Source organism: Alosa sapidissima, chromosome 3 (genome assembly GCF_018492685.1).
Source record: "Alosa sapidissima isolate fAloSap1 chromosome 3, fAloSap1.pri, whole genome shotgun sequence".
Lineage (NCBI taxonomy): Eukaryota > Metazoa > Chordata > Actinopteri > Clupeiformes > Clupeidae > Alosa > Alosa sapidissima.
The window spans coordinates 9,358,058-9,383,661 of NC_055959.1; the positions used below are offsets into that span (position 1 = coordinate 9,358,058).

The window sequence follows — 25,604 nt, forward strand, 5'->3', positions numbered from 1 at the left end:
GAAGGAGAACGGAGCGCCGCGTCTGATTGGAGGGCTGCTCTGCTCTGCTGCGCTGTGCTAGGCTGTGCTGGGTTGGGGCTGGGTTGGGTTGCGCCTCTCTGGAGTGCCTGAACTCTGCTCAGTGCAGCACTGGAGGAATGCAGAGGCTGAACCAGCCTCTGGGGAGACAGGGGGGCGGACTAGACAGACGCACCCACCGGGCTGGCTAGTGCTAACACACAAACACGCAAACACAGGCAGATATGTACACACACACACACACACAACAATATTATGCTGGTTTTAAATGTGTATAAACTGGTCTATTATCCAGTACCAACACGTCTTCCCTCAATCAGAGGGCGGCTGCAATCACACCCAAAGCACACACACACACACACACTTTGAACAAAAAAGATTAAGGGATGACATTGAGCTTTTATGAAATGTACTACCTGTTGCACTGCTATTGCAAAGAAGTCAATAGGGAGCACACACCACAAACCAACACACAGCTTGAACGTTTGGGCCTGTCTGAACAAATCCACTGTACAGTGTGAAAACCAACTTGAATTCTTCACTAATAACAGCACAGACACTGTATACACATTATCCTCGAGGGTCAGATAAAAGCACACACAGCTACCCACATGTAGCATGCCTTCGGCATTTGCATTGCCTTGATGGCTATCAGAACCTGTCTTGGCAGGGCTGCTTGTGCAAACACAGTTAGAAGAGTTTAGGGAAATGGCATGCAAAGCATGTTCAGACATAACACTCCTCAAAACCAGCCACTGACAGCAGATGAACGTACAGAAAGGCACAACTCAAATGCCCTAAAAACAACACTACAACTTCCCTACAAATGATGCTCAAGTGTGCGGCAACACAGTGCCTCTGTGCATCAAAGCGGACCAGAACCCTGCAAACATGAAGACGAGAAAGTGTGCCGAAAAAACAACAAAGGGGCGATGCCAGAACTCAGAAAGAAAAAGAAAAAGAAAAAAGAAGAAAAAAAGAGAAAAGGAAATAAAAGTTGGGCCGCCACATGCCACATGTGAGAGTCATTGACCTAAATGAGAACCATGCTTGCACACACGATCGCCCTGCATAAAAATGGCATTCTTTGAAATGTGCATACTTCAGAAAATACAGAGCGAAAAAGGGGCGGGAGGGGGAGGGAGGGGACAAAACTGGGTCAAACATGAACTGTACCACATTTCAAATCTGAAGGAACTGGGTCCGACCAATCACGGGAGAGGAACAGCCCAGGGGGTGGGGTTATTGGGTGCTGTGAGGCGGAAAAATTGTGTCAGTTATATAACCCTCATTCATGCCCACCAGAAGGAAGGAGAGGGGGATGGGGTGGGCTAGGGAAGGGAGAGAGAGAGAGAGAGAGAGAGAGAGAGAGAGAGAGAGAGAAAAAGAGAAAAAGAGAGAGAGAGACAGAGATCAGGTTACCCCTTTGGAACAACGCCTCTTGTGTTTGTCTAAGGATGGGGCGCCAGGAGGGATGACCCTCGTCCTTGATGACGAGAGGAGAAGGGGGCAGGAAAGACCCACCGCCCCTATATGCAGCAGCCCGTCTCCCACCCCTCCCCTGAAAAAACATGGAACACTTGTACCGAACAGAGCCTAAACCAACAGTACCGTTTTACGAGCTTTATTATTTGAGTTACCATTTCATTTTGAGAAACCATTTCTCTTTTCAAAAAATATTGGCCACCCACACTATTGTGGATGAAAGAGAATACAATATCTTTAAGTGTTTTTTTTCATTACCTGAAGATAAGATATTAGCGATACTTTATCATATGCACGACAACTTCAAATCTATAATGAGCTGTTTTTTGTTTTGGAGTTTGCACCCCATATAAATGGCTTACCATACACCAGATAATTAACACACATCCTTGAACAACCTCTGCAAAAGTCTTACCAGGACTTTGTTGTTAACATTTTTGGTTTGTTTAACTGTGTCATAGTTTACACTTTAATCATGTTTTTCGATCAACATTGTTAGGATAGGTCATTCCATCTGATGGAAGAAATGTGTAGAATCACTGCCTTGGTATGAACCTTCATACTCACGAGACACACACACGACACATACATACAGGGCGCACACACACACACACACACACACACACACACATATGGGGCACATATGGGCATCGAGCACCAGAAGGCAGTGGGATGATGGCACAGCAGGGGCACCGACTGACAAGATTCAGTGTGGCAAAGAAGATCTCACCAAACAGTGCCCAAACGGTCGCCCAGTGCCCGTCCAACGCTGGCGGGCTCAGCCACTGACCCCTTGGCCTCCTCAGTGATGACCAGCGCTGTGGACCGGTGTGTGGTGCGGCTATTCCTGGAGTACCAGTGCCCGCTGGCTCCCCTCCTCAAATCCACAGCATAATGTGTGAAAGCAGCGGTCTAGCTGTGACTAGGTGTGTGTGTGTGTGTGTGTGTGTGTGTGTGTGTGTGTGTGTGTGTGTGTGTGTGTGTGTGTGTGTGTGTGTCTGAATAATTCATGTTAGCGTCATGTGGTTGAAGCCCTGGTTGAGTCACTCTGGCGAGGAGGTCAATGCTTCAGCAGCCAACCGGGTCCTCTCTCTCTGTCTCTCTGAGGTCCAGGCCTGACTGACCACTACACTGCACATCTATCTGTCTGTCTGTCTGTCTGTCCTCTCTCATTCCCTCTCTCTCTCTTTCCCTTCATCCACTGCTGCTGCTGAACGCAATAGACTGGAGAGCCAGATACAGAGCTAGTGTCATGGAGTGGGAGAGGGGGAAGAAGGAAAAGAGCAAAAAGAAAAAAGTTTTAAAAAAGGGGCAGAATGAGGATGTGAAAGTAGGTCAGGTTATGAAATCACGCCACGAGTGCACACAGAGACCCCCACACCCTCCTCTCTCTCTCCCCCTCTCCATCCTGTCCTGTGACACAGAAAACACAAGGAAGAGAGCCGGAGAAGAAACGACAACACAGAGGAGGAGGAGAGGCCAGCGCCACTCACACACAGATAAGACCGCTGCTGCATGAGTGCCACTGGCAGAGATTGAGGAGAGTGCCCATTGGCAAACATTTCCTCTTGACCTTGAACAAGGGAAGAGGAGAGGATGAGGAAGAGGAGAGAGAGATAGATAGAGAGAGGGAGAGAGAGACAGGCAGACAGATAAGAGAGGCAGAGAGAGAGAGAGAGAGAGAGAGAGAGCCCTTCAGCACACATTTCCTCTTGACCCTCATGAGCAACAAGGGAAGAGGAGAGGATGAGGAGAGAGAGAGACAGACAAGACAGGCAGAGAGAGAGAGAGAGAGAGAGAGAGAGACAGCCCTTCAGCGCACATTTCCTCTTGACCCTCATGAGCAACAAAAGAGAGGGGAAAGAGAGAGAGATAGAGACAGAGAGAGGAAGAGGGAGAGAGACAGAGAGGGAAGGAGGTGGCCTGTAATAAACAGCAGCTGTGCAAAAGGGTGGGCCTGTGAAGGGGGCCAGCATGGAGCACCGCTGACCCCAAGTGGACAGAGACATGCTACTGCATCTGAACATGAGAAGGGCAGTTACAGTGCATTCTTCACACACCTGCTCCAGCTCATTCTCAAGGGCAGTCACTTGCATTTCACTTCTTCACACTGAATTCCAATCACTTCACATCACATTTATCTGACACTTGAGCTAGACGAGTATTTACACATAACATACTGAACAGTCTCAGTCAGTATATCTGATCATGATTAGTATTGTTATTTGACACTGTTTTTCTTTAAGAGAAATGTAGTATGTGTTGTTTCACTGCTTGATAATCACTATTAAACCTTCTAATACTGCATTCTCAAACAGAAGGCGAGATACAGATTTCATGTCTGGATTTCTAATCCACATGTCACTGTGACCCAGCCGATACCAAAGATCAGATTTGTGACCGAGTTTTTTTTATTTATTTTTTTAAAATCTTTTTTATTCCACAGTCTGAGACCACACGGTCAACAAAACAGACCAGACCAGACAGACAATCCCACGAGTGTACCCAGTGCTGCTGACGCATACAACATAAACTGTGCTCGTGTGTCCTCCACCTGTTTACAAGCCTGCTATCTCATTCCCATAACACGCTGTTTATCATCCCTGAGTGAGGAGGAGGAGGAGAAGGAGGAGGAGGAGATGGGAAGGGAAGGGAAACTTGGCGAATACGGCGAGGGAATCTAATAAAGGCCAGGTGATTGCTCCCCGTGTCAGCTGCGCCGACCTGGCTGCCTGTCCATTGCAGCTCAGTTTCATCAGGACGAACCAACCTGGCTGCTGATTTCCATCGCTCAGTGTTTGGGGGTGGGGGCTATTTGAACAGCAGAGTTTACCTAGTCTCCACATTACCGAGAGAGAGAGAGAGAGAGAGAGAGAGACAGAGAGAGAGAGAGAGAGAGAGAGAGAGAGAGAGAAAGAAAGAAAGAAAGAAAGAAAGAAAGAGAAAGAGAAAGAGAGAGAGAGAGAGACAGACAGACAGACAGACGCACAGACACCACCTCCGCAGTATATGCGGATCTTTGTCAAACGGAGGTCCGACCCTTCGGGTGATTCAGATATGATGCTAACATGCGGACATTATGTGTGAACGACACTGACGCACATGAACAGAATCTCCACATGTTCTTGGCTTCGTTCAGACACAAGCTCATTTACATAATGTCCGTCGGAGATACTAGGAGGGGAGTAGTGTAAGAGCTGTTCGGAAAGTTCAGAATTCCAAATAGCCGGTTATGTTGTTCAGATATACGGCCCAACTGCTTGACATTGGCAGAACATGCAGACTTACACCTAGGTCTGAAAGCAGCTCAGACAGAGTGACAGACTGAGACAGAGATAAAACCATTGCCTTACACTCAGAAGCTTACACCAATACCACACATATATTAGTGGTATAAGATATTAGAGGGGAGATAAGATATTTTAGTGGTATAAGATATTAGAGGGGAGAAAAAAGAAGTGTTTAAGCCCAGAGAGCTATAGGAACATGATGTGTGATGACAGCTTTAGCATTATTTTGAAACAGAATGGCTAGAAAATGAGATGCTGGTTGTTCAGACTACAGGGCTGAATCCAGTGTCTCTCATTTGCTTCAACAATGCTCTTTACTAGAATAATGACTGAATGCTGCAACAACCAAAAGAAATATCCAACAACAGGAAAGAGACACAAAGTCAGACAGAAAAAGAGAGACAGCAATGGAATCAGTGAGGCTCTCCAGAGCCCCTCATCTTTCTCTCTCTCTCTCTCAGACACACACACACACACACACACACACACACACACACAGCATAGGCCCTGTCCTCCTCCACATAAAGCGTCCTCTGTTCCTAATCAATTCAATTAAAGGGTAACTTCCCAGCTGGGCTCAAACGTCCCGCTCTTATTAAAATGTCTGAGCAGAGCAGAGCAGAGCAGAGCAGAGGTGAGGGGAAAAGAGAGGAAAGAAAAACTTAGAAGGAGATAGAAGAGAAGAGAGGAATACAAGAGGTGAGAGAGAGAAGAGGAGAGAAAAGGATAGAAGGGAGAGAGAGACAGACAGAGAGAGAGAGCAGTGGGGTTCTAAAACGAGAGAGGAGAGGCCCCGTTTAGAGCAGATGGACTTGTCCTGGCGTTGACATCCATAGCGTGCCGAGCACACAGCATAAAGCTGATTCAGCCTGACAGAAATGTAGGCACCACTGTTCTCTAATTGTGCACTACGAGCCCGAGGAGAAAATAGGCCTCAAATGAATCGATGGGCTCCGGAATAGGAGCCTTTTCCCTCCTCTTTGTCCTGTAACAGAATTGCACAGCAGTGGGTGTGTGTGTGTGTGTGTGTGTGTGTAGGGGTACTCGGAGGAGAACCTCGGCTCGCTAATGTGATTTGGTTTTCATTTTTTCCCCCATGCCTAATTGATCACAAACCCGCTCAAATGAGTTCAGGAAGTGATTAGAGTTGAGATGCATGCAGGCCTTGTTCTTCGTGACTGCAGACGGTGGAGAAGCATGGGAGCCAAGACAGGAACAGCCAGAGCAGCAACACCAGCAGCAGCAGCGGAGGCATTCGCCCAGTCCGTCCTCGGCATGATAATTAGAGGGCAAGTGCCCTCAGTCACACCTAGCAGCGCTGCTTCAGGTGTTTGTGTGTCTGTTGGTGTGTGTGTGTGTATGTGAGAGCATAATAATGTGTGTCAATATGGGCCTTTTAGTTGCCTTGATTACAAAAAAAAACCCTGCAAGCCACACAGCTACACCACACAGCTCCAAAGACACTTAGCGTTTGTGCTCTCACTGCAGCTTTTCCCTGTCCAAGCAGTCAAGTTTTCACCAGAGCGGCTGCATATTTGTCCAGGCCGCACCAGTCCAGCCTCCTACTGCACAGGGGCGCGTTTCCCAAAACCATAGTTGCTAACTAAGTTAAAGAGGCACTATGTTACAATTTTAGCAAAAATTGCACCTTAATTATGCAGGTTGAGAGTCGTTCTGATGGTTCTACAACACTGTCTGGGTCGTTTGGTGGGTGCTTTGTCTCCCCCTATCGCTTCCCCGCGGAAAAAACGAATATGCAACTTTCTGGACCCGGTCCGGGTAAATCCGGATGTAATTCATCAGAAGTATCCAATCGCGCCTCGAAAATGTAGTCAGATTGTAATTTCGAAGAAGACTGCAAAACGGACGCTGACTTGACTTTGTTGCTGTTGAAATTGCAAGTAGCCTACCCTTGGGTGAACTTCGTCTTTGTAATGTGGTTTGATAGTCTCTTGAACAATGTGTTTGCTCGACCGTTTTATTCTGAGCCCTGTATGTGTTTAGCTTGGTTTCTTGATGGCTAGCTTGCTAGCTAGTGGGGGGTTAGCGTAGCAGTCACTTGCTACCGAAGCTGCAGGGGGAGAAGTGTAGTTAAAAATGCGAGCCCAAATCCGGCGAAAATCCAGAAACAGCGAAGGAATAACCAGACCTGCATAATGCTTCTTTAACCAAGTTGCAACTACCGATTTGGGAAACACACTCCAGGCTATTAGAAAGTAGTAGGTATTTGCAGTCAGCCTGAGCTCCCACACGGCTAAATCAATCATACACTTTATACTTAGAACACCCCCCCCCCCCGCCCCCCCATTATGGTGATACCTAGCAAGGGCCGAGGGAATTTCAGGTTGATCCTTACCGCCCGGGGATGGTGGAAGTACTGACCCTGATTACTGTGAGGGGAAGGAAATATGTCCTTGTCGTTCAGTTGCCCCCCCCCCCCCCCCCTTCCTTCAGCTCTGGATGTAATAAATAAGATAAGGCCTCTGAGTCAGGGCTTTACTGGAAGAGATAGCACCTGACAGACGGAGAGGAGAGGGGAGGAGAGGAGGCGAGGCCAGCCACCCACTGCATTCCTGGCTGATTGGGGGCGAGGGCCATTCTGGGGCAGTTACGATACCCCTCAGCAAGCTCAATCATCCGGCTGAATATGAACAGACACTCTCTCTCACACACAGGCACACTGAGACTTTTAGAAAAGCCCATCCAAATATCAGTGTAACCCCCCTTGGGGTGATGTTCTGGTTCCTCTCAGCAACACGACATTTCTTATGCCACCATAATGCAAGGAGTTTCTCCACTGATGACCAACTGCTGTGAGCTCACCAGTGAGACTGGGGCAGAGGCGCCACGCAGGCCCTTGACAATATCAAGTCATCACTCTGCTATTTCACTGCCAAACTCCAAAAGCTTGTCAGCAGAATCCAAATTTAGAACCTGATTAAAGTCATAATCACAAGGCTAACCTCCTCCACTGTTCACCTTGCCACTAGCCAAATGTATTGCACAAGATCTAGACTTGATGGATGGTGTATGTCCCTGACTTCTCTCCAACAATCAGCCTAAACACAAACCACTATCAGACAGGCTCATGGTCATCATCACAACCGTTTCTCTTCTTTTTTTTTGATGGGTGGGGCTTTTGTTAATCAGCTTTTTAGCTCTGGTTTTACAGTCTCACCATACCCCCTAGTGGCCACTAGAGGAATTGCAGTTCAGGCCTGGGCCTGGTGCCAGTTAGCTTGATCACGCTTGATTGCACTTTGACTGTCCCAGCGCACACAGGCAGCTGTGTGGGTCATGCTCACCTTTCTGCAGCGGGGATTCGGACAGCTGAAGAGTGAGATGGCCTTGTCCAGTAGCGCGGGGAAGTTACAGAAAGGACATCTGCAAAAGACAGGAGCCAATTAAAATTGATGACCACAATCATGTCAATCTGTCGGTGTCAGCCAAGAATATACTGGGCACGTCGCAACAAATTTCAATAAACCTATAAAAACAGAAAATACAACTTGTCATAAAGACAGAAATATACTCCTCGACTCAGTCAAGTTGGTTTCAGATGGATAAAAAGGTGAGTGGACAAATGTTGCCACAAGTGTGTGCAACAGTCTAGTATTGAAACAAGAAGTAGGAGGATGGAATGGGCAGTTCAACTACCTGACCAGCTCATCACCGCAAGTCGCCGCCACCGCCTCCTCAGCCTGCCGCTCGTAGTACTTGAGCAGAACGTTCTCTGGTAGAACCTTCTCTAGCTCACTCGCAGCGAAGGAACATGTGCAGTTTCCGTCCATACAGCTGAGCTCCGACTGAAAGGGAGACAGACAGGGAAACAGTCAGACTGATTTTACTAATCAGCTGATCTTCCTGGCTGAGGAGTTGTGCTAATTAGAATCAGTGATTTAGTGAATGGTTGGAAGAAATAGGGTTTTTACTTTCAGAAGCCAGACTTTTACATCCCTGGTAGCTGGTAGGAAGTGGTTATGGTAATGGTATTTTTACAATGCCTGATCACAAAATTAGGTGAAGCTTACAGGCAGAGGTGGACAGTAACTACAAGTACATTCATATTTTTGGAAACTTGTGACTTTTACTCATTTGAAAGACAAATATTGTACTTTTGACGCCACTACATTTGATATCTGAGCATGAAGTACTCGTTACTTTTAACCACATTTGATTTTTTAAATGCAATAATGCTATAGACCATCTTGAAGTTCATTTTTTCAATAGTTCAATTCTATTAGTTATGGCTACATCACTGCCCAACAACGCCCCTTTGTGCCGTGAGAGAAAAATCTTGAGAGACAATGCAGTTTACAACCTCTTCAAAAGAGACTATATCCAATTGTATTTATTTTTTTAACTTGTATGTATGTAGGTATTTATGTGTGTGTGTGTGTGTGTGTGTGTGTGTGTGTGTGTATGTATATGTATATATATATATATGTATATATATATATATATATATATATATATATATATATATATATATATATATATATATATATATATATATATATATATAATTAATTGCTGCTGTAACACCATACTTTCCCTTTGGGGATGAATAAAGTAATAAATCTATCTATCTATCTTTAGCTTACATTATTAAACAAAATAATCTACTCATAATTGAGTTATCTGGTTTTGTATTCGGCAGTGAAAATGTTTTAGATTTGTGAACAGAAAATTAATAATGATTTAAATTATATTATTGCATCCATTTGAACAGTTTAAAGTTATGAAAATAGGTAAAATGTTTTTTGTTGGATGTAAGGAACTAAAGCTCTCTTCAAGTTATATGACTGACCAAAGGATGTACACCCTATTAATAACCAAATAAACTTTATATTAAAAAGAAAAAATACTTGTACTTCTGAATACTTAAGTATTTTTAAAAGCAAGTACTTCTGTACTTCAACTTAAGTAAAAATCTGACTTAGCAACTTTGTATTGGAGTAATATTTGACATGTGTATCTATACTTTGACTTAAGTAAAGGAATTGTGTACTTTGTCCACCTCTGCTTACAGGTAGGTAAGGGGAGGAATCATACAGCAACCCAGTTGACCATATGTAAAGGGATGGAGTTTATTCTTTTAATATTGGTGGAATTTTTGTTCCTCTAAAGAAGACCAGTTGAAAACCTGGAAGTTCAACTACTTGTACTACCGTAAACACACAAAGGATCTCAGTTTACACAGATAAAAAGATTTACAAAAAACTGAGATAGGTTTTACAAAGAGGTTTGGTGTGAGCATCATCTGTGCAATACAGAAAGGAATTATGCAACCATGGAGGCACAGTTGATCAAATTTAGCACTCACCCTCCCTGATCCAAACACTGCCTCCTGGGCGTACTTCACCAGACACTCTTTGCAGAAGAGATGGCCGTCAGTGCACTGCGTCATTTCCTCGAAGGCAAACTCCCCGCAGCAACAGCCGCACTCGATTAGCTGCCCATCCTACAAGCACATACAACCATGGGCAACAGTATCAACATACACCCCAGAAGCAGGACTACAAGATAGGACTTTAAATCCATATCACTATTATTTAAAAAAAAAACAAAAAAAAACAGGTGTTTTTTTTTATTTTTGAGGATCCGACTGCTATAGCTACGGGACGAGACTTGATTAAGAATCAAGTCTATAAAAGTTACATAATGCATTCCTTTAGAAATGTTATAAGCCATGTTTGTCTCTGAAGCAATGCTGGGTTCCTCATAAAACTTGTCTAAACGTGTTACATTTAAGATTACGTTACCTTATGGTTCTGAATTAGCTCCCATGCTGTCTGTGATCATTTGACAATGAATGTCAATGAATAAGGTGTCTGAAGAACATATCTACCTAGTCCACAGACTGCAGGGTAAAATATACAGAACACTGATTTATACTTTCTCAGTCTTCTAAAACCATTCACATATGGGATTGGTATTTTCATGAATCCATTGTTTTAATGAGTGGTTTAGTTCTGATGAACTCTCCTGTGGATTCATTCATCCTCATTAGCTACTAGCACACAGACACAGGCCATTCATCACTGGACTAAACAACTCTTATCCTCTGTGGACACTGGCATTATTGGCCTAAGCAGTCAGGATACAGAGGTAAACATTTTTCACCTTCCCAGAATTGTTACGCCCTACAATACTTTTACTGGTTCGGATGGCTGGTTGCTATGCTTGTTGACGTTTTTCACGTTGTCAATGTGACATGTGTGCGTGTGTGTGGGCCAATCAGGCAACTAAGGCTCCAAGGCTGGTGACAGGTTAGGACAGAGGAAAAGTGATCTGATTTACACTGACTGGCACCTCAGGAAATCCACAGAGCCGTCCATCTGGGCTCAAAAGAACACATACCTTTATATACTGCTCTTCATTCACTTGCAAAGCCAGTAAGAAATCTTCGTGCTGAGAGGGGAGAGAACAAACAATGACTTCTCTTGGCTAAGCGTCCAGACAGCAAATAAGTCTTAACATCTTGTGCAACATGTTTTCTATTTTCCTGAGGACAAATACCAGACATACTTAAAATCTACTTGGTCGTGGTTCAGGACAAATCCATCTCGTCTTGACATACAAGACATTAATGGTCCACAATGTGATAAATCAACTTAATGAATCACAGGCACTCTTTAAAAGTACTGAGAGCTGAGACGCTGAAGACAAAACAACAGAGGCGCTAATAGACTAATTGCTAGGCGTCCACGAGGTCCCTCACCTCGGCCATCTCCTTGGCTTTCTGCTGGTAGGCCTCCAGCTCTTTCGTCAGAGAGGTTTCCAGGCTCCCCGGCTGGCTCCAGCTTTTGCGCTTTTTCTCCAGAAAGTACATGCGCCTCTCGAGCTTCAAGGCACCTGCGAACGCATTGGGAAATGTGTAGGGCGTCAGTTTTATGATAGTGTTTACATGCATACTCCAGTTATGAGGCACATATCGGCCTTTATCACAGTCGGGTTATGGTGTCTACATGAACACAGAGAAGACCTGTTATACATATGTCTGTATGCATGATAAATACTTGTATCCTGGTATTTATTACATTCTATAGCAGTCAGAATCTGGGATGAGGTGTGCACATGAGTAGTCCAGCTGGTATAACTGGAAAGCTAAAAAAAAAACAGAGCTTAGAGCTCATCCTGGTTTCTGGATACGATGTTTACATGTGCAAACACAAAAACGGGGTACTTCAAGCACCCAATTGTAACTTGGGATACTCAAGTCTATGTTAATGAAATGTAATGTCTTTCACCCAGCTCTAAATAACCACAAAATGTGTCAAGCCATTAGGGGAAAACACAGAATGACGCCAGGACTACTTCATGCAAAGTACTCTCGGCACAGTGTGTGGGGAAGAGGAGAAATGCAGTATGCGGTCACCCTGCTCGAACTTGAAATCCATGAAGAGTCGCTCGTTTGTTTCTCTCCGCCTCTTTCTGGCCTGTGCGAGGTCCGTGGAATTTTCCTGCCATTTCTTGAGGGCATCAAATAAGGCCTTGAACGGAAAAGTTCAAGATTTGTAAGATGCACTTCTTTACATGTTTTTTGAGACCAACTCTACTGCAACTACTGCAAAGAAAAATTACACATCATGGCTTCCAAGAACTGGAATTCTCAAGGCAAAATTATACTCCCAACAAATATACTGCTCTGAACGCTCTAGATTTTACTATGAACTCACTGGAATGAACTAATCATTATGCGAACACAGTCAACGATTCTAACGCCTAATAATCACAAGTTTTAAAAGCTAGCACAAATGCCACGTCCATTCCATGCAAAGTGCCACTGACCAAAGAGGGCACATAAAGCAATAACAAAAAGGCTTGCAAGACACGCCCTGCACTTATCAGGACCATAGCAGTCAACCCCAGTTCATGTAGCTTGCCTTGGCTAGTAAAGTATGACTTGGCTAAGCCTTGGCTTCAGCTCTTAGGAAGTGCAAGTGGTTAAAAAAATGTGTATATGTGAATCTTAAGGGCTTAAGTGCTTGAGCAACAGGAACTATGTATGAGCAATGAAAGCTGCTGCTCTTTTCTGATTAATACTGCATATGCAGTACAAACTGCAGTTTTTTTTTTTTTTTAATAATAAACACCAGAACTGATACATGCCTGTAGCAACATGTGATGCAATGTCTGAGATTTGTGAAGGTATACTTAAAGTATCCCAAAATAACAATTTGGAAGTGCTCGCAATGTCTTGCCTCAAACATAAACCGAATAAGAAACTAGAAACTGTGTGTGTGTGTGTGTATGCGTTCATGAAATTTGGTGCACATCTAAAGAATGTAATAGCAATGCCACATGTCAAATTCTGTTAACTCTGAACCTTCACATCACAAGATACTGGCACAAAATTGTTTTGATTGCTAAATTCTGATAGGCTGTTGGCAGCCATTTTGTTGAGTGAGCCAAATGAAATTTGAAGACATGTGAGCAAATGTGGCCAAGTAAGTAAGTATAAGTATACCAAGTATAAGTAAGTATAAGTAACGGCTCATACACACAGTTGCATGCGTTGCAGTGCTGGAGACTCATTCCGTTCACTTTACATGGGCTTGCGTCATCTGTTGCCGAACTGAATTGTGGGTCCGTTGCATTGCGTTGCTCCCATCGCTCGCGTTGAGAAGTTCAGCTGTTGCTGCACCGACGGACGGCACCAGCCAATCAAAATTACAAACAAGCCCACAACAGATGGCACCAGCCAATCAAAATTACAAACAAGCCCACAACAGATGGCACCAGCCAATCAAATTACGGTTATACCTTGAGTCATTTGCATAGCTACCGTCGGGAACACCCATTTGCATGCGGAACGCAACTGTGTGCAGGAGCCGTAAGTGTAAGTATAATTATCATGAGATACAGAAATGCATTAATTACAGCATCCCCTATGGACAGAAATTCACAAAACCTGGCGTGCATGCAGAGGTTGTTGTAGTGATCCTACGTGACAAATTGTGTGTGCTTCGTATCTTTTTGTCACAAGATATTGGCAATTGAAGGGCCGAATTTTAGCATTTACTTCTTTCACTAGACCTAAAATGAGCAGCTATGGCGGGGTTGATGTACCTCCTTGAGACCAACATACCACAAAAATTCTTGGGCGCAAACAGTTGGTGAGTTATTCTGCAAAAGCTTTCAATCCCCCCCCAGCACTGAGTCGGAAAAAAAAAAACTTTGACAAAACCTCTATGACTGCGCTGTGCTAGCAGCAGTCATAAATACTATGGGGCACAAGGGAATGGAATCACTTAGCTGTACTAGATGATCATTTTGGAAATTACTTGCTAAAATATGAAGACTACAGAAGATAATGTCATCTGTGGTGTTTAACTGATCCCTTAATACACATCCGTCAAGTTACAATGGAACACTATTTGGCAGTATCAAAAAAGAAGTTGTTAACATTCAACATTGGGTGTAGGCCGATGTCCAATTGGAGGATTGGACTCTGAAAAGAACCCTATCAATAACTGACTGCAAACATGGCATCCATTAACAGATACTTTATCATAGCATAGCATTTCACTGCCTTCACAAACTCCATCATACAACCCCAAAACAGAAAAAGTTGGGATGTTATGTAAAATGCAAATAAAAACAGAATGTGATAATATACAAATCTTGTCAACCCATATTTAGCAGTAAGAAAGACACAGACAACATATCGAATGTTGAAAATGAAAATTTGGACTATTTCATGGAAAATATATGTTCATTTTGAATTTGATGCCAGCAACATGTTTCAGAAAAAGTTGGGACGGGAGCATGTTTACCACTGTACTGCTTCACCTCTTCATTTCATCAACAAAATTCTGTAAATGTTTAGGAACTGAGGAGACTATTTGCTAGAATTTTGAGAATGAAATGTTGTCCCATTACTCCCCAATAAAGGTTTTCAGTAGCTCAACAGTATGGGGTATTCTTAGTCATGTTTTTCATTCCATAATGTACCTAATTTGACAAATCTGGACTGCAAACAGGCCATTTTAGCACATGGACTCTTCCCCTATGGATAAATACTATTTAAATATGTGCAGAATTCATTTTGCCATTGTTTTTCTGAAATATTCAAGGTCTTCCCTGGAATAGATATTGCCTGGATGGCAGTATATGTTGCTCAAAACCTGTATACATCTTTTAGAATTGATTGTGCTTTGCCAAATGTGCAAGATGCCCATGCTGTAGGCACTAATGCTCCTCCACACCGTTATAGATGTTGGGTTTGGAATTGAGCACTAAAACAAGTTGGATAGGTTGGATACTTGGATAGGCCCTCTCCTCTTTAGCCCAGATGAGTCCATGATTTCCAAAAAGAATGGCACATTTTGATTGGTCTAACCACAGGACCCTCTTTCATGTTACCTCAGTCCATTTTAAACAAGCTCAGGCCCAGATAAGACGGTGGTATTTTCTGTATCGTCAAAATTGCGTCTCAATACAATTTGGGCTGTTACAATTTTGGCTGCAATTTTTGAATTGAGTATCAAACTGTGCACATAGACAATGTTTATCGGAGGTTGTCCTGAGCCCATACAATGACAGGTGTGGAAACAGGTCTGGTGTTGATGCAGTGCCATCTGAGGTCCAAAAGACCACGGCCATCCAGTTTGTTTTTCAGCCCTTTCCCTTGTTTTCTCTGGATTCTCTGAATGTTTTAATAATATTATGTCCTGTAGATGATGAACCCCCAAATACTTCACAATTTAATCTTAAGAAGCATTAAAATGACATTGTTTCATCATTTGTGCATTTACACAGAGTGATGAATACCCCTACATCTTTACTTTTAAGAGATCCTGCCTCTCTGGGATGCTCTTTTTCATACCCAATCATGTTGCCGGTTACCCTAATTAGTTGAGAAACATTCCTCCTTGTGTTTTCTTTATCATTACAAACCTTTTCCAGCATTTTGTTATCCCTGTCCCAACTTTTTTTTAAAACATGTTGCTGGTATCAAATTCAAAACTAACATATATTTTCCATAAAATAGTCAAATTTGTCATTTTCAACATTTGATATGTTGTCTGTGTCCTTTTTGCAAGTAAATATGAGTTTAAGACATTTGCAGATTATTACATTCTGTTTTTATTCACATTTTACACAACGTCCTAACTTTTTCTGTTTTGGGGTTGTAGTAAAAGCTCTCTATATCGATTCTGGTGGATAAACGATTTCACTATTGTGTTTTCATCATTTTTTTATTTCCCTTACTTTTCTATGTGTAGTATAAGCTACTGGATGCCTACAGTACATGTCCCTCCAGATCAATAGAGTATCTATCCATCTATCTATCTGTCTGGCTTAATACCTTGCGGGTGATTGCATAGTGTCCTTTGAGGGAGTTCAGGGTCCACCTGATGTCCTGGCAGCTGAGCATTCGGAAGTCCCTCATCAACATATCTGAGGCCTGAATCACGATTGAAGGACTGACTTGCTTCAGCTTGGAGAAATCAAAGTAGTTCTCACTTTCCTGTAAAGCAGACCACAAACCATAATGAAACCAAAACTGCTTGAGCGACAACCATGTACTGATTCAACAAAGTCAACAAGTACCAACTGTGATGAAAGGTCCCGACTGTGGCTGCCAGTACAAGTAGAAATAGTTTTAGTTTATCACCATATAAGCATCTATGGCTGTATAATTGTAAAAAATCATTATATAGATAAAACAAATAATTAAATAAGATTCTTTAAATCTACATTTGATAAAAAAATTCCACAACTTTATGTGGTGGCATCTTATTAAAACGTTTTCCAGAGTCTATATCTGCCAGACTCGTTCCTCTTTACAAAAGCCATTTTGTTCCCTCGGCCCCTCCCTAATCTAACTTAATGGGGATTGAGTTTGTCTGAAAGCCAAATCTTGCTGTGTCACAAACCTGTGTCTCTTCACTTGGTTCCAAAAGACTACTTGAGTGCGCCAGGACAGCATTTTCTTTCCTAGGGTAATCAGGATTTTCCAACAACAAATTGCATATGCTACAAAAAAAAAATAGAAGACACAAGACAAGGCAAAAAGTCAGCCGTTCTCTTTATCAGCCTTCATAAATGTGGGTTTTACTTTTTTATGTTTCTTATTTTTTATTATTTAAGTTCTTATGCTTACGTATTGGGATCTTTAACTTCGTTTCTTTCAATCAAGTCAGTTAAATAGGCTTCCTCCACATCGGGGAAAAGGTCCACCTGCGTGCACATGTGCAAAGACACAAAGAGGAGACTGAGGTGAAGATTGAAGCCCAAAACAAAACAAACAGACTATGAAACAAGCAACCAAGCCAATGATGGGACCAGGGCTGGGCAGTTAAAGGTAAGTCCTTGATCCCGGCAAAAGGTTGTTGGTATCCGAGCTCAAAAGCCAATGAAATTCCACCCCTTCCCTTCTATGCTTCTGAAGCAATGTGGCTAATGGCTGAAATCGTGTATGTATGGCTCAGGACAAGAAGGCTGCAATGAGCACACACACTGGACTATCAGCCAGAGGAATGCCGGGAGCATTTGACAGGAGATTCTGAGAAAACGTTTGATGCATTATAATCACGGACTGTGTTTTTTGCAGAAGCAAACACACCCCCAGAAGCTTTTTCCCTTGGTCGAACATTGGATGAGTTAGCGCTATCAGTCTATGTATCAGCCCAATGGCTTAACGTTGGCGCTAATGGAACCAAATGTGTAACTTATTAACACTAATAATGCCCGGCATGTTACCAAACAGTAGTACAGTAGTACAAATAGGTTCTGTATTCATAAAACGAGGCATTGGAAAGTTTGTAAGCACACCAGGAGATTATTTAAATAACACTTGCCTGATGGCTTCTACTCTGCTGCTACAGCTACGATACTTCCATGATTTAGGAAAAGCCCATAAAAGTCCTGGCAGAAAGGGATGCATAAGAATGTAGTCTAACGACGCCCAGTTTCAGGGATACACTAATATTTTGTTGGTAGTACCAGTTTGAAACAATTATTAGTTAACATTAAGTTGTAAACACTTCGGGATATGGAATGTTTAATTCGCTAGCTTTTCCCTTACACAAAGGCAAAGGACTTTTACAGGGTTTTCCCAAATCATGGAAGTGTCGTCGACGCAGCAGTAGTGGTAGCAGCAGAGAGTAGCAGCCATCAGGCAAGTGTTATTTAAATAAACTCTGGGTGCACTTACACATTTTCCAATGCCTCGTTTTATGTGTACAGAACCTATTTAGTACTACTGTAGAAGTTTGGTAACATTCCGGTCATTATTAGTGGGGTAATTTACGAGATTGGGCTAATACATAAACTATTAGCACTCGACCAACTATTCGACCAAGGGAAAAAAGCTTCTGGGGGTGTATTTGGCTCGCGGTCATCGTGCAATTGACCCTAGGGTGAAATTCACTCCGAACCATCACTTTAAATTCAACAGAAAAGTCATATAGAAAGTAATAACTCATGAATCTTATAATAATTTGGATAATCAACATCCGCCAAGGCCAGGCTGCAAAGTTTAATCAATTAATCGATTAGTTGTTGACTATTAAATTATTGCCAACTATTTTGATAATCAATTAATTGGTTTGTAGGGCTGGGCGATATGGACCAAAACTGATATCCCGATATTTTGGGGCTGATTGGCGATATACGATATATATCGATATTTTAAACAGAAAGAGCTAAGTGTTTCGTATTAATTTAACATGACAATTATGACAACACAACCAGCTTTAATTAGAATAATTTCAGACTGCTCTAATACAGCTGTGCAAAAAAGTGTGAACAATAACATAGGCCTACCAATACCAATAGCCATAGTAGGCTACAGCTGGTCTGATAAAGCTGTGCAAATAACAAAAGACCAATAAGTCGACCCTGACTGAACACAGGCCTACATTGTAGGCCTACTGCACAATGCAATATTTTGGGCACAAAAATATTGCAGTAGCTTACTGCAGAAAAAAAGCTGCCGTTTTGTCACACAATTCAGTTTTTTTATTTTTGGTTTGGGTTTGATAGGGCCTAGATGACAAGCAAATGTAGCCTATGATGGCCTAGACATGTGTGACTTGCTATCGATAACAATTCGTTTTAAACAATTAAGCTACTTAAACAACATAACTGAGTCACTCACCAAGAGTGTGATAGACGCTACCGTCATTTTGTATGCGTTCATTGCACATTGCACCCAGTTCGTAAGAAAGAAATCCCTATGCACAATTAAATGGGGTTTCGGGAATCATAAAAAAAATGATGCCTCTACTGCTCGCGAGTACCCGCGTGTATATCCTCTTAGAACCCGTTTACACGAAGGGAAAACGCAGATATTCCCCTGCGGTTTGGCCTCTCGTTTACACCAAAAACAACAAGGATCGCACGGAGGTCAGCATTTTTACTGCTCGTGTTAGTCGTTGGTGTCGATTCTGAGGATTTTGATTGGCCAGCATGGCTTTATTCCTTTCCCTACACTGCCACCCATAGTTATTATGGCGCTCAACAGCGTATTTATGCGGGTTGACGTAAATGACAAGTTTTTTGAAAACAATGTTGTGTGCACGATGTTATTATTGAAAACGGAGGAGGGGGGGGGGGGGATATTCGTTTCTCTAAATACCCGGCTATGTGTAAATGTGGCCTTAATAAAAATCAGCGTGTAGGCTGTCTCCCTGAGGACTTTAGATCTGCTTGATCGCTAAACGCAAGCACCCATAAGTGTATAGCTAGGCTATGTACCAAAAATGACATTTTACCGTGAGTCGAAGAAAAATGACATTTTACCGTGAGTCGAAGCTGTAAACAGTGTTGTAGCCTAACTTAAATCTGCGTGTACAAAACCGCTTGGAGCTCCAGGAATGGTGATTTCACAACGAGAATTCTCGGTCTAGCCGTTGATGTGCCGACGGAAATAGGCATCAGCACAAACCTCTGATCAAGGTAAACAAAATCTGACTCAGTGTCCGTCATGTTTGAAAGTTTGTAGTGCTGCGAGGGAGAACGTGCACACGCAAGGGGTGCAGTTGAGAGGAGCTGCGGCTGTCTGAATGGTCTGAACACAGAAGAACAAGTGGCTTTGATAAAATGGCTCATTATTTGACATAATACAGGTATTATATTGTCTCAACTACATATTGTTTTTAAAAATATATCGGTCGTAGTCGTAATACCGATATATCGCCCAGCCCTATTGGTTTGTGTCATTTTTTAAGGAAAATACAAGGGTCATTCTATGAAACGGGTGCCATTTAAGTCCACAACATTTGATGAGCTGCATAAGACATTTTTAATGCCATACCCCACTCTCGTTTTAAAAAGAGCAATACTGCTGCTCAGTCTGCATCAACTCACCACCTCCTTTACTAGGTCCTGTACGGTGACTGGATGCCTCTGCCGTCGCTGCACCTGACCTTCCCTGGGTGCAGAGGGCCCGGGCCTCTCATCGTCCACCTGTGCTGGAGGCTCAGCTGGCCGGGCTTGACCAGGGTTAACCTCCACCTGCTCCGCCCTTGGTGCGATGATCACCACAGGGTTCAACGGCACGTGTGTATTCCAAGGTGCTGCTGCTGTTGCTACAGTGGCTGGTGCAGCTGTAGTTGTTGCTGCTGCTGCTGGTGGTGCTGCTGGTCCTGCAACTGCAGCGGCAGGTCTTTCCTGAGGGAGGGCAATGGGCGCCACAGCAGCAGCTACAGCCTCAGTACCTCTGTGCCCAACACCAACCACAGTCCCAGAGCCCCCGTAAATAGGAGGCCTTAGCACAGGCCGAACAACAGGCTGAATGAGAGATTGAACTACAATCGGCACGGCCTGGCGGGCCAACAGACCAGCAGGCGCGGGAGCTACATACTGGGTCTGAGTGTTTCTAGTAGGCAAGGGAGGTCTAGGGAAGGCATTAACGTCTCTAGATGTAGAGGGTACAGCATTGCGGTCCACATCCAAGACATTTATGGCTTTGTTTCCTGATGTGGGGAGCGTCGTCCGCTGAGGAGCTGTTGAGGCTTGCGGTGTTTCCACGGGGATGCGGGCCGAGGCGTAGGACGTACCCTGCGAGGGCTCCCCACCCCATTTGGCAGCAGGTCGTATAAGCTGCTTCACAAGCGGCATCGGGGGCTGTGGAAGGGACAGTGTATGGCGCAGTCTGTCAGACCAGCAAGCTACAGCAACACTGTCAGGTTGTTTGGAGTGTAAGGGCTTCATCAGAACTACTGCAGGTAATGGGAAGTTCTTAAAGAGTAGTAATGGCCTACAGACATCACCTACATTTGCATTTGACATTTATTCATTTAGCAGACACATTTCATCCAAATGGACTTAAATATGTCAATTATATTACAAAGAATATAAAGAGGCAAAAGATGTACTATACAGTTTCCACAAATCAAGGAACAAGTCGTAAGTGCATTCCTACTGTGGAAATTGATCCTATGAAATAAGATCTCAGTATATCTTTGTTACCTCTAAGATTCTGACTTCATCATCATCTTCATCATTGACCAGAACTGGAATCTGAGGTCCTATGGCAAGTGGTTCATCATCCGAGTCATCAGATATTGTAATGGCCGAGTCTGTCGTAGCATGTAACCTTTTTCGTGATCTGCTACCTGTGGGGCATTTAGCAGATGTAGCCTATGAACAAACAGTATACTTCACAACAAATTACAGTGTTTATTAAAGCAATACTAGGAACTGAAGAATTTAACAAACAGTATTTATTTTTTCATTTAAAAGTCGCTTTTATCCTTACAGTATAACATAGAAATACATTTCATACATATACGTCAGTATACAGTATGTGTTCCTTCTATATCAAACTTTTTATCATGGTGTAATTACACCCTTACTCCACAAGTTGAGCCACAGTAAACTAATGCTTTCCTGAGTGTTATCTGGCTCCCCACTCGTCTGATGTTGTCATACTCAGTTTTATTCAGAATTAGAGTCTGATATTGCTCCATTGGGATGTGATTATGGTGCGTGTTTCAACCAATACAGGGGCTATTCTTCTCCATAAATGCCTTATTCTCCACAAATGCATACCTTGTACAACAGTCATGAAAGCGAAATATAAATGTCCTTTTAGCAACAACGTTTTTGTTAGAAAGAACCGTGAAGAATGAAACACTTGTTATTTAAATGTCACTTAGGAAATAATCGTACCATGCTGAAAGCTAATATTTTGTCACTAGCAACCTACATCAGACCTCTGTAAGACACATTTGAATTTTCAGCTCTGAACAAAACTGCTCAGGAGTTCTGGTCTGAACCGTGACTCCGAACAAGTCTGGTTCGGGCATAGTTGCTCCACAACGTAACAAGTCCAGACCAAACTTCCCGACCTCAAATGTTGTGGGCGGGGCTAAGTTCGGCTGCCATTCAGGCTTGCTCAAAAGGCACCACACAAGGCAAAAAATTACTGAAACTATGTTAATATTTCTAAATTAACAAAGATCAATAAGCTCTTGGGTGCTCCTTGTTGGTGCCCCCCCCCACAATCCCAATCCTCCCCCACCTTTCTTATGCAGCCCTTGCCACTTAATCTACTAAACCCCTCTTCTACTGCACTTTTTACCCCCCCCCCCATAAATGCACAAATAGGTTGACACCAGACATAATTTCACTGCATTTCTTACATCCAGTAACTATATGCATGTGACAATAAACTTCCTTGTATCCTTGTATCAAGGTTGACATATAACTAAAGGTAATTTAATAACTAGCCAAATCAATTCGCTAATTTACCACCATGGGTAAGACCTTAACTAAAAACACTCTGGTCATTGAGTCTGCTCAATGCTCCCAAATACAACAGGATAGCTATAGTTCATGATGAAAAGCATTGCTCGTGACAGACAAGCATGTTGCATGTTGCAGACCTTTTAAATCAGGGCCCTCAATGCGACATTTAACAATTCTGCTGTTGCTACAACATACCTTGACTCCGATGTGTGTTGAAACTGGCCAGGTGAATGACGTCATCGTCACTCATTCCATCAGCCATGGCCACAAAGATTGACTCCCTGAGACCTCCACTGTTTCGATCACACCGGCCTCAAGCATGCACTCACCCCCTGTGTCCAGGCATCAAATGGACATAATGAATCTGGAAGCACAATACATCACAATCAATACATAAAAATAATTAATTTCTCATAATTCATCAATAACATTTCAAAAGTAACACAGTGGCACTGCATCAATCAAGCCTTGCATGTTCAGATGACATATCACAAACTGCTCCAGATTCTTAGACCTAGTATACACTTAACAAGTCCAGATTCAACCACAAACATCACATTTTAAAGTGTTGTGAATCAGACTCCTTTCTGTAAATGTATATACTGTGTATTTCTTGCGTCTTTTGTGATTTTGTGCCCATGTGTACCCTGTGTGTGTCTGTGATCTGTATGCAGTGTATCCTTTTTTTATCCTTGAATGATTAGAATTTAGTAGGCACTATCTAGGGAACTTCAGGTGTGACTTTCTATTGATAGACTAGGGGGGCAAGGATTGGGGGAGCAGACCTCCTATTGTCACCATTTGGCCATGAGGAAGTTGGGGTGCTAAAACAATATGTGGCCAGGCCTTTGAAGCCTTAATCAAAGAATAATAATATAAAATAAAGCTGACCAGGCCCGATTACACAACAACAAGAGACCACATCCCCATACACACCACACCTTTATATTGCATATTCATACTAGAGTATGTTATTGATAGTATTTAGCGCCCATCGCACATCACTTTTGACTGACGTTACCCGAGGGAGCACAGATAAGGTCCATTCAATAATACTGCGCTCTCCAGTCCACACTTTCCAGCTTTCCAGGCTGACAGAAAGTTTATTGATGTGTAAACCTGGGTGGCTACCGTTAACGTCAGACTTGACCACGGGAAACCAGCAAGGTAACGTTAGATCGCTAGCAGCATCAAAACTAAAACCCCACGCCCTTCTTACAATCAACATTGATAACGATAGTTAACGCTTACTGTAACGTTATATACCGTGTATGTACGACTGTGTGTCATAGAACGTGTCAACATATCTATATCACAAGCACAACCCATTACTGACTGGTTATAAAAGATGTCATCATTCACTGACATAATATATTCATAGAGTTTGCTGTCAGCTAACCGTAAACCTGGTCACTTTTACAGAAGGACTCCAGTGAAATTGTGCATCCTCTTCTTACCTAATCTAACGTTTGAGCTCTATTCTAACATTAACGTTAAAACGGCATTGATAAGGTCCCCTCTACTCATCTGCGTCCAACCTTTGAGACGCTCCTGCACCAGTTGGCCACTTGGCTAGCTTAACATTGGGAAAAGCATTAATTACATGCTAGCTAAACAGGTAGCTAGCCAGCTAGTAAACCTGAACGTTAGCTAAGTTAGCTTACTGATGAGGGAGTGCAGACACATACCAGTAGCTAATCGATACATTAATGAAGATTACAAGAGCTCCCATAGTCGCTAAAAGGAACTTCAACAAGCAATAATTTTGACTTGAACATGCACAATCTCGAATGGTTAGAGGCTACTCATATTAACATAATTACTTGTGTAATGTCTTACCTCCAAAAGACAATATCCAGCTGTTAGCTAGCCAGCTAGCTACTCCAACATTTCTTGTTCTACCACTCGCCGGATATCGAAACAAACAGCCAAAACAAGCTGTGCGTCTTTACATCATAGGCTACGCACGGTGGATTTGGGGGATGTAGTTTTTAGTGCTATGTACAAACATATTGTGCGGGTGACTGTAGATGTCACTGTTTCTCTCTCTGATAAATAGAAATATATTTTTATAGTAGGCCTGCCTACATTTCCACGTACCCCTGCCTTCATTATAGGGCAAAAAATACGACGTTTACACGTCATGCCCTCCTTGGCCTGTTAATCATCATTTCCCACAGATTCATTAATTTATGTAGAATTTGTATTATTATTTGTATTGTTTATTTAGTTTTTTACAAATTCCTTCCAGTTTCATCAGTTTTCACAGCATGCAGAGACATTAAATAAAATGGAGCTTACACCCCTCTCATCAGTCAGCATCAGTGTGTGAATGTCATTCTGTAGAATGGGTCACATGTGTGTTAAGTAAAGAGGTGTTTACTATCAGTTTATAAGAAAATCTTGTGTGTCAATACAATAAGAGCAAAAGTCACAAGGAAGGGAGTTGCGGAGTCTACTGTCAAGGTGCCAGACAACAAATGATGAAGTATACAGGTCCCAGACAGGACTATTATACTTTATTAAATTCAGCTGGCTCCAGTATTGTGATGACAGAAAATCTCCATTCTGTGCAATCTGTGGACTTAGTGTGATTAAATTGTTCTAGCTTTATGACAGGGTGACTGTATGGTGTAAAATCATACTACCATATTTCTTTGAGGCCAAACGTGCAATCTTTCATTGCCATTTTTAGCAAATGTTAAATAGATTAGTTACTCGCATTAGGTTTCAACACTGACTTGCCAGCCGCAGCAACTGTGAAATGTCATTATTGCTTCTACAAAGAGAATGTCTCGGTTAGGGCAAAGTAATTGCCCTTTACATTTGTGGTGTACTAATGCCAAGGACAACACAGCCTCCATCAATACCTTCCGGTAGAGACAACCCAAATGTTCAGCAATAGGACGAATACCTGGCAACTCTGCAAATATCCCCTTAAGATTTTCATATAATTTACCACAACTGTGACACCTGAAATGGAAGACTTAACCCTAAGTAGGTCAACATGAATTGAAAACCACATGTATTTGAGGGAAGCCTGGTCGAGACATTGAGGAAAATGAATGGTGCCTTCTGTGCGTCCAGGGAATATCTGTTTTG

The 25,604-nt window shown here is 42.8% G+C and overlaps 1 protein-coding gene across 2 annotated transcripts in view; it reads right to left on the bottom strand.

Moving 5' to 3' along the window:
- rnf216 (ring finger protein 216) overlaps window positions 1-24,441 on the bottom strand; it is a 35,773-nt gene extending 11,332 nt beyond the window's left edge. The window contains exons 1-13 of one of the 2 annotated variants that reach the window (XM_042084996.1): window positions 24,342-24,441; window positions 22,698-22,866; window positions 21,222-21,367; window positions 20,118-20,876; window positions 16,909-16,985; window positions 16,682-16,781; window positions 16,111-16,272; window positions 12,175-12,289; window positions 11,518-11,651; window positions 11,157-11,207; window positions 10,120-10,257; window positions 8,451-8,599; window positions 8,099-8,177 (exon numbers count right to left, since the gene is read on the bottom strand). In XM_042084996.1, the coding sequence (XP_041940930.1) occupies window positions 8,099-8,177; window positions 8,451-8,599; window positions 10,120-10,257; window positions 11,157-11,207; window positions 11,518-11,651; window positions 12,175-12,289; window positions 16,111-16,272; window positions 16,682-16,781; window positions 16,909-16,985; window positions 20,118-20,876; window positions 21,222-21,367; window positions 22,698-22,764 (1,977 nt within the window). In that variant the 5' untranslated portion in view covers window positions 22,765-22,866; window positions 24,342-24,441. The remainder of the gene's footprint in view (window positions 1-8,098; window positions 8,178-8,450; window positions 8,600-10,119; window positions 10,258-11,156; window positions 11,208-11,517; window positions 11,652-12,174; window positions 12,290-16,110; window positions 16,273-16,681; window positions 16,782-16,908; window positions 16,986-20,117; window positions 20,877-21,221; window positions 21,368-22,697; window positions 22,867-24,341) is intronic. The other variant, XM_042084997.1, reaches the window with a different exon arrangement.
- Window positions 24,442-25,604: the final 1,163 nt, after the last annotated feature.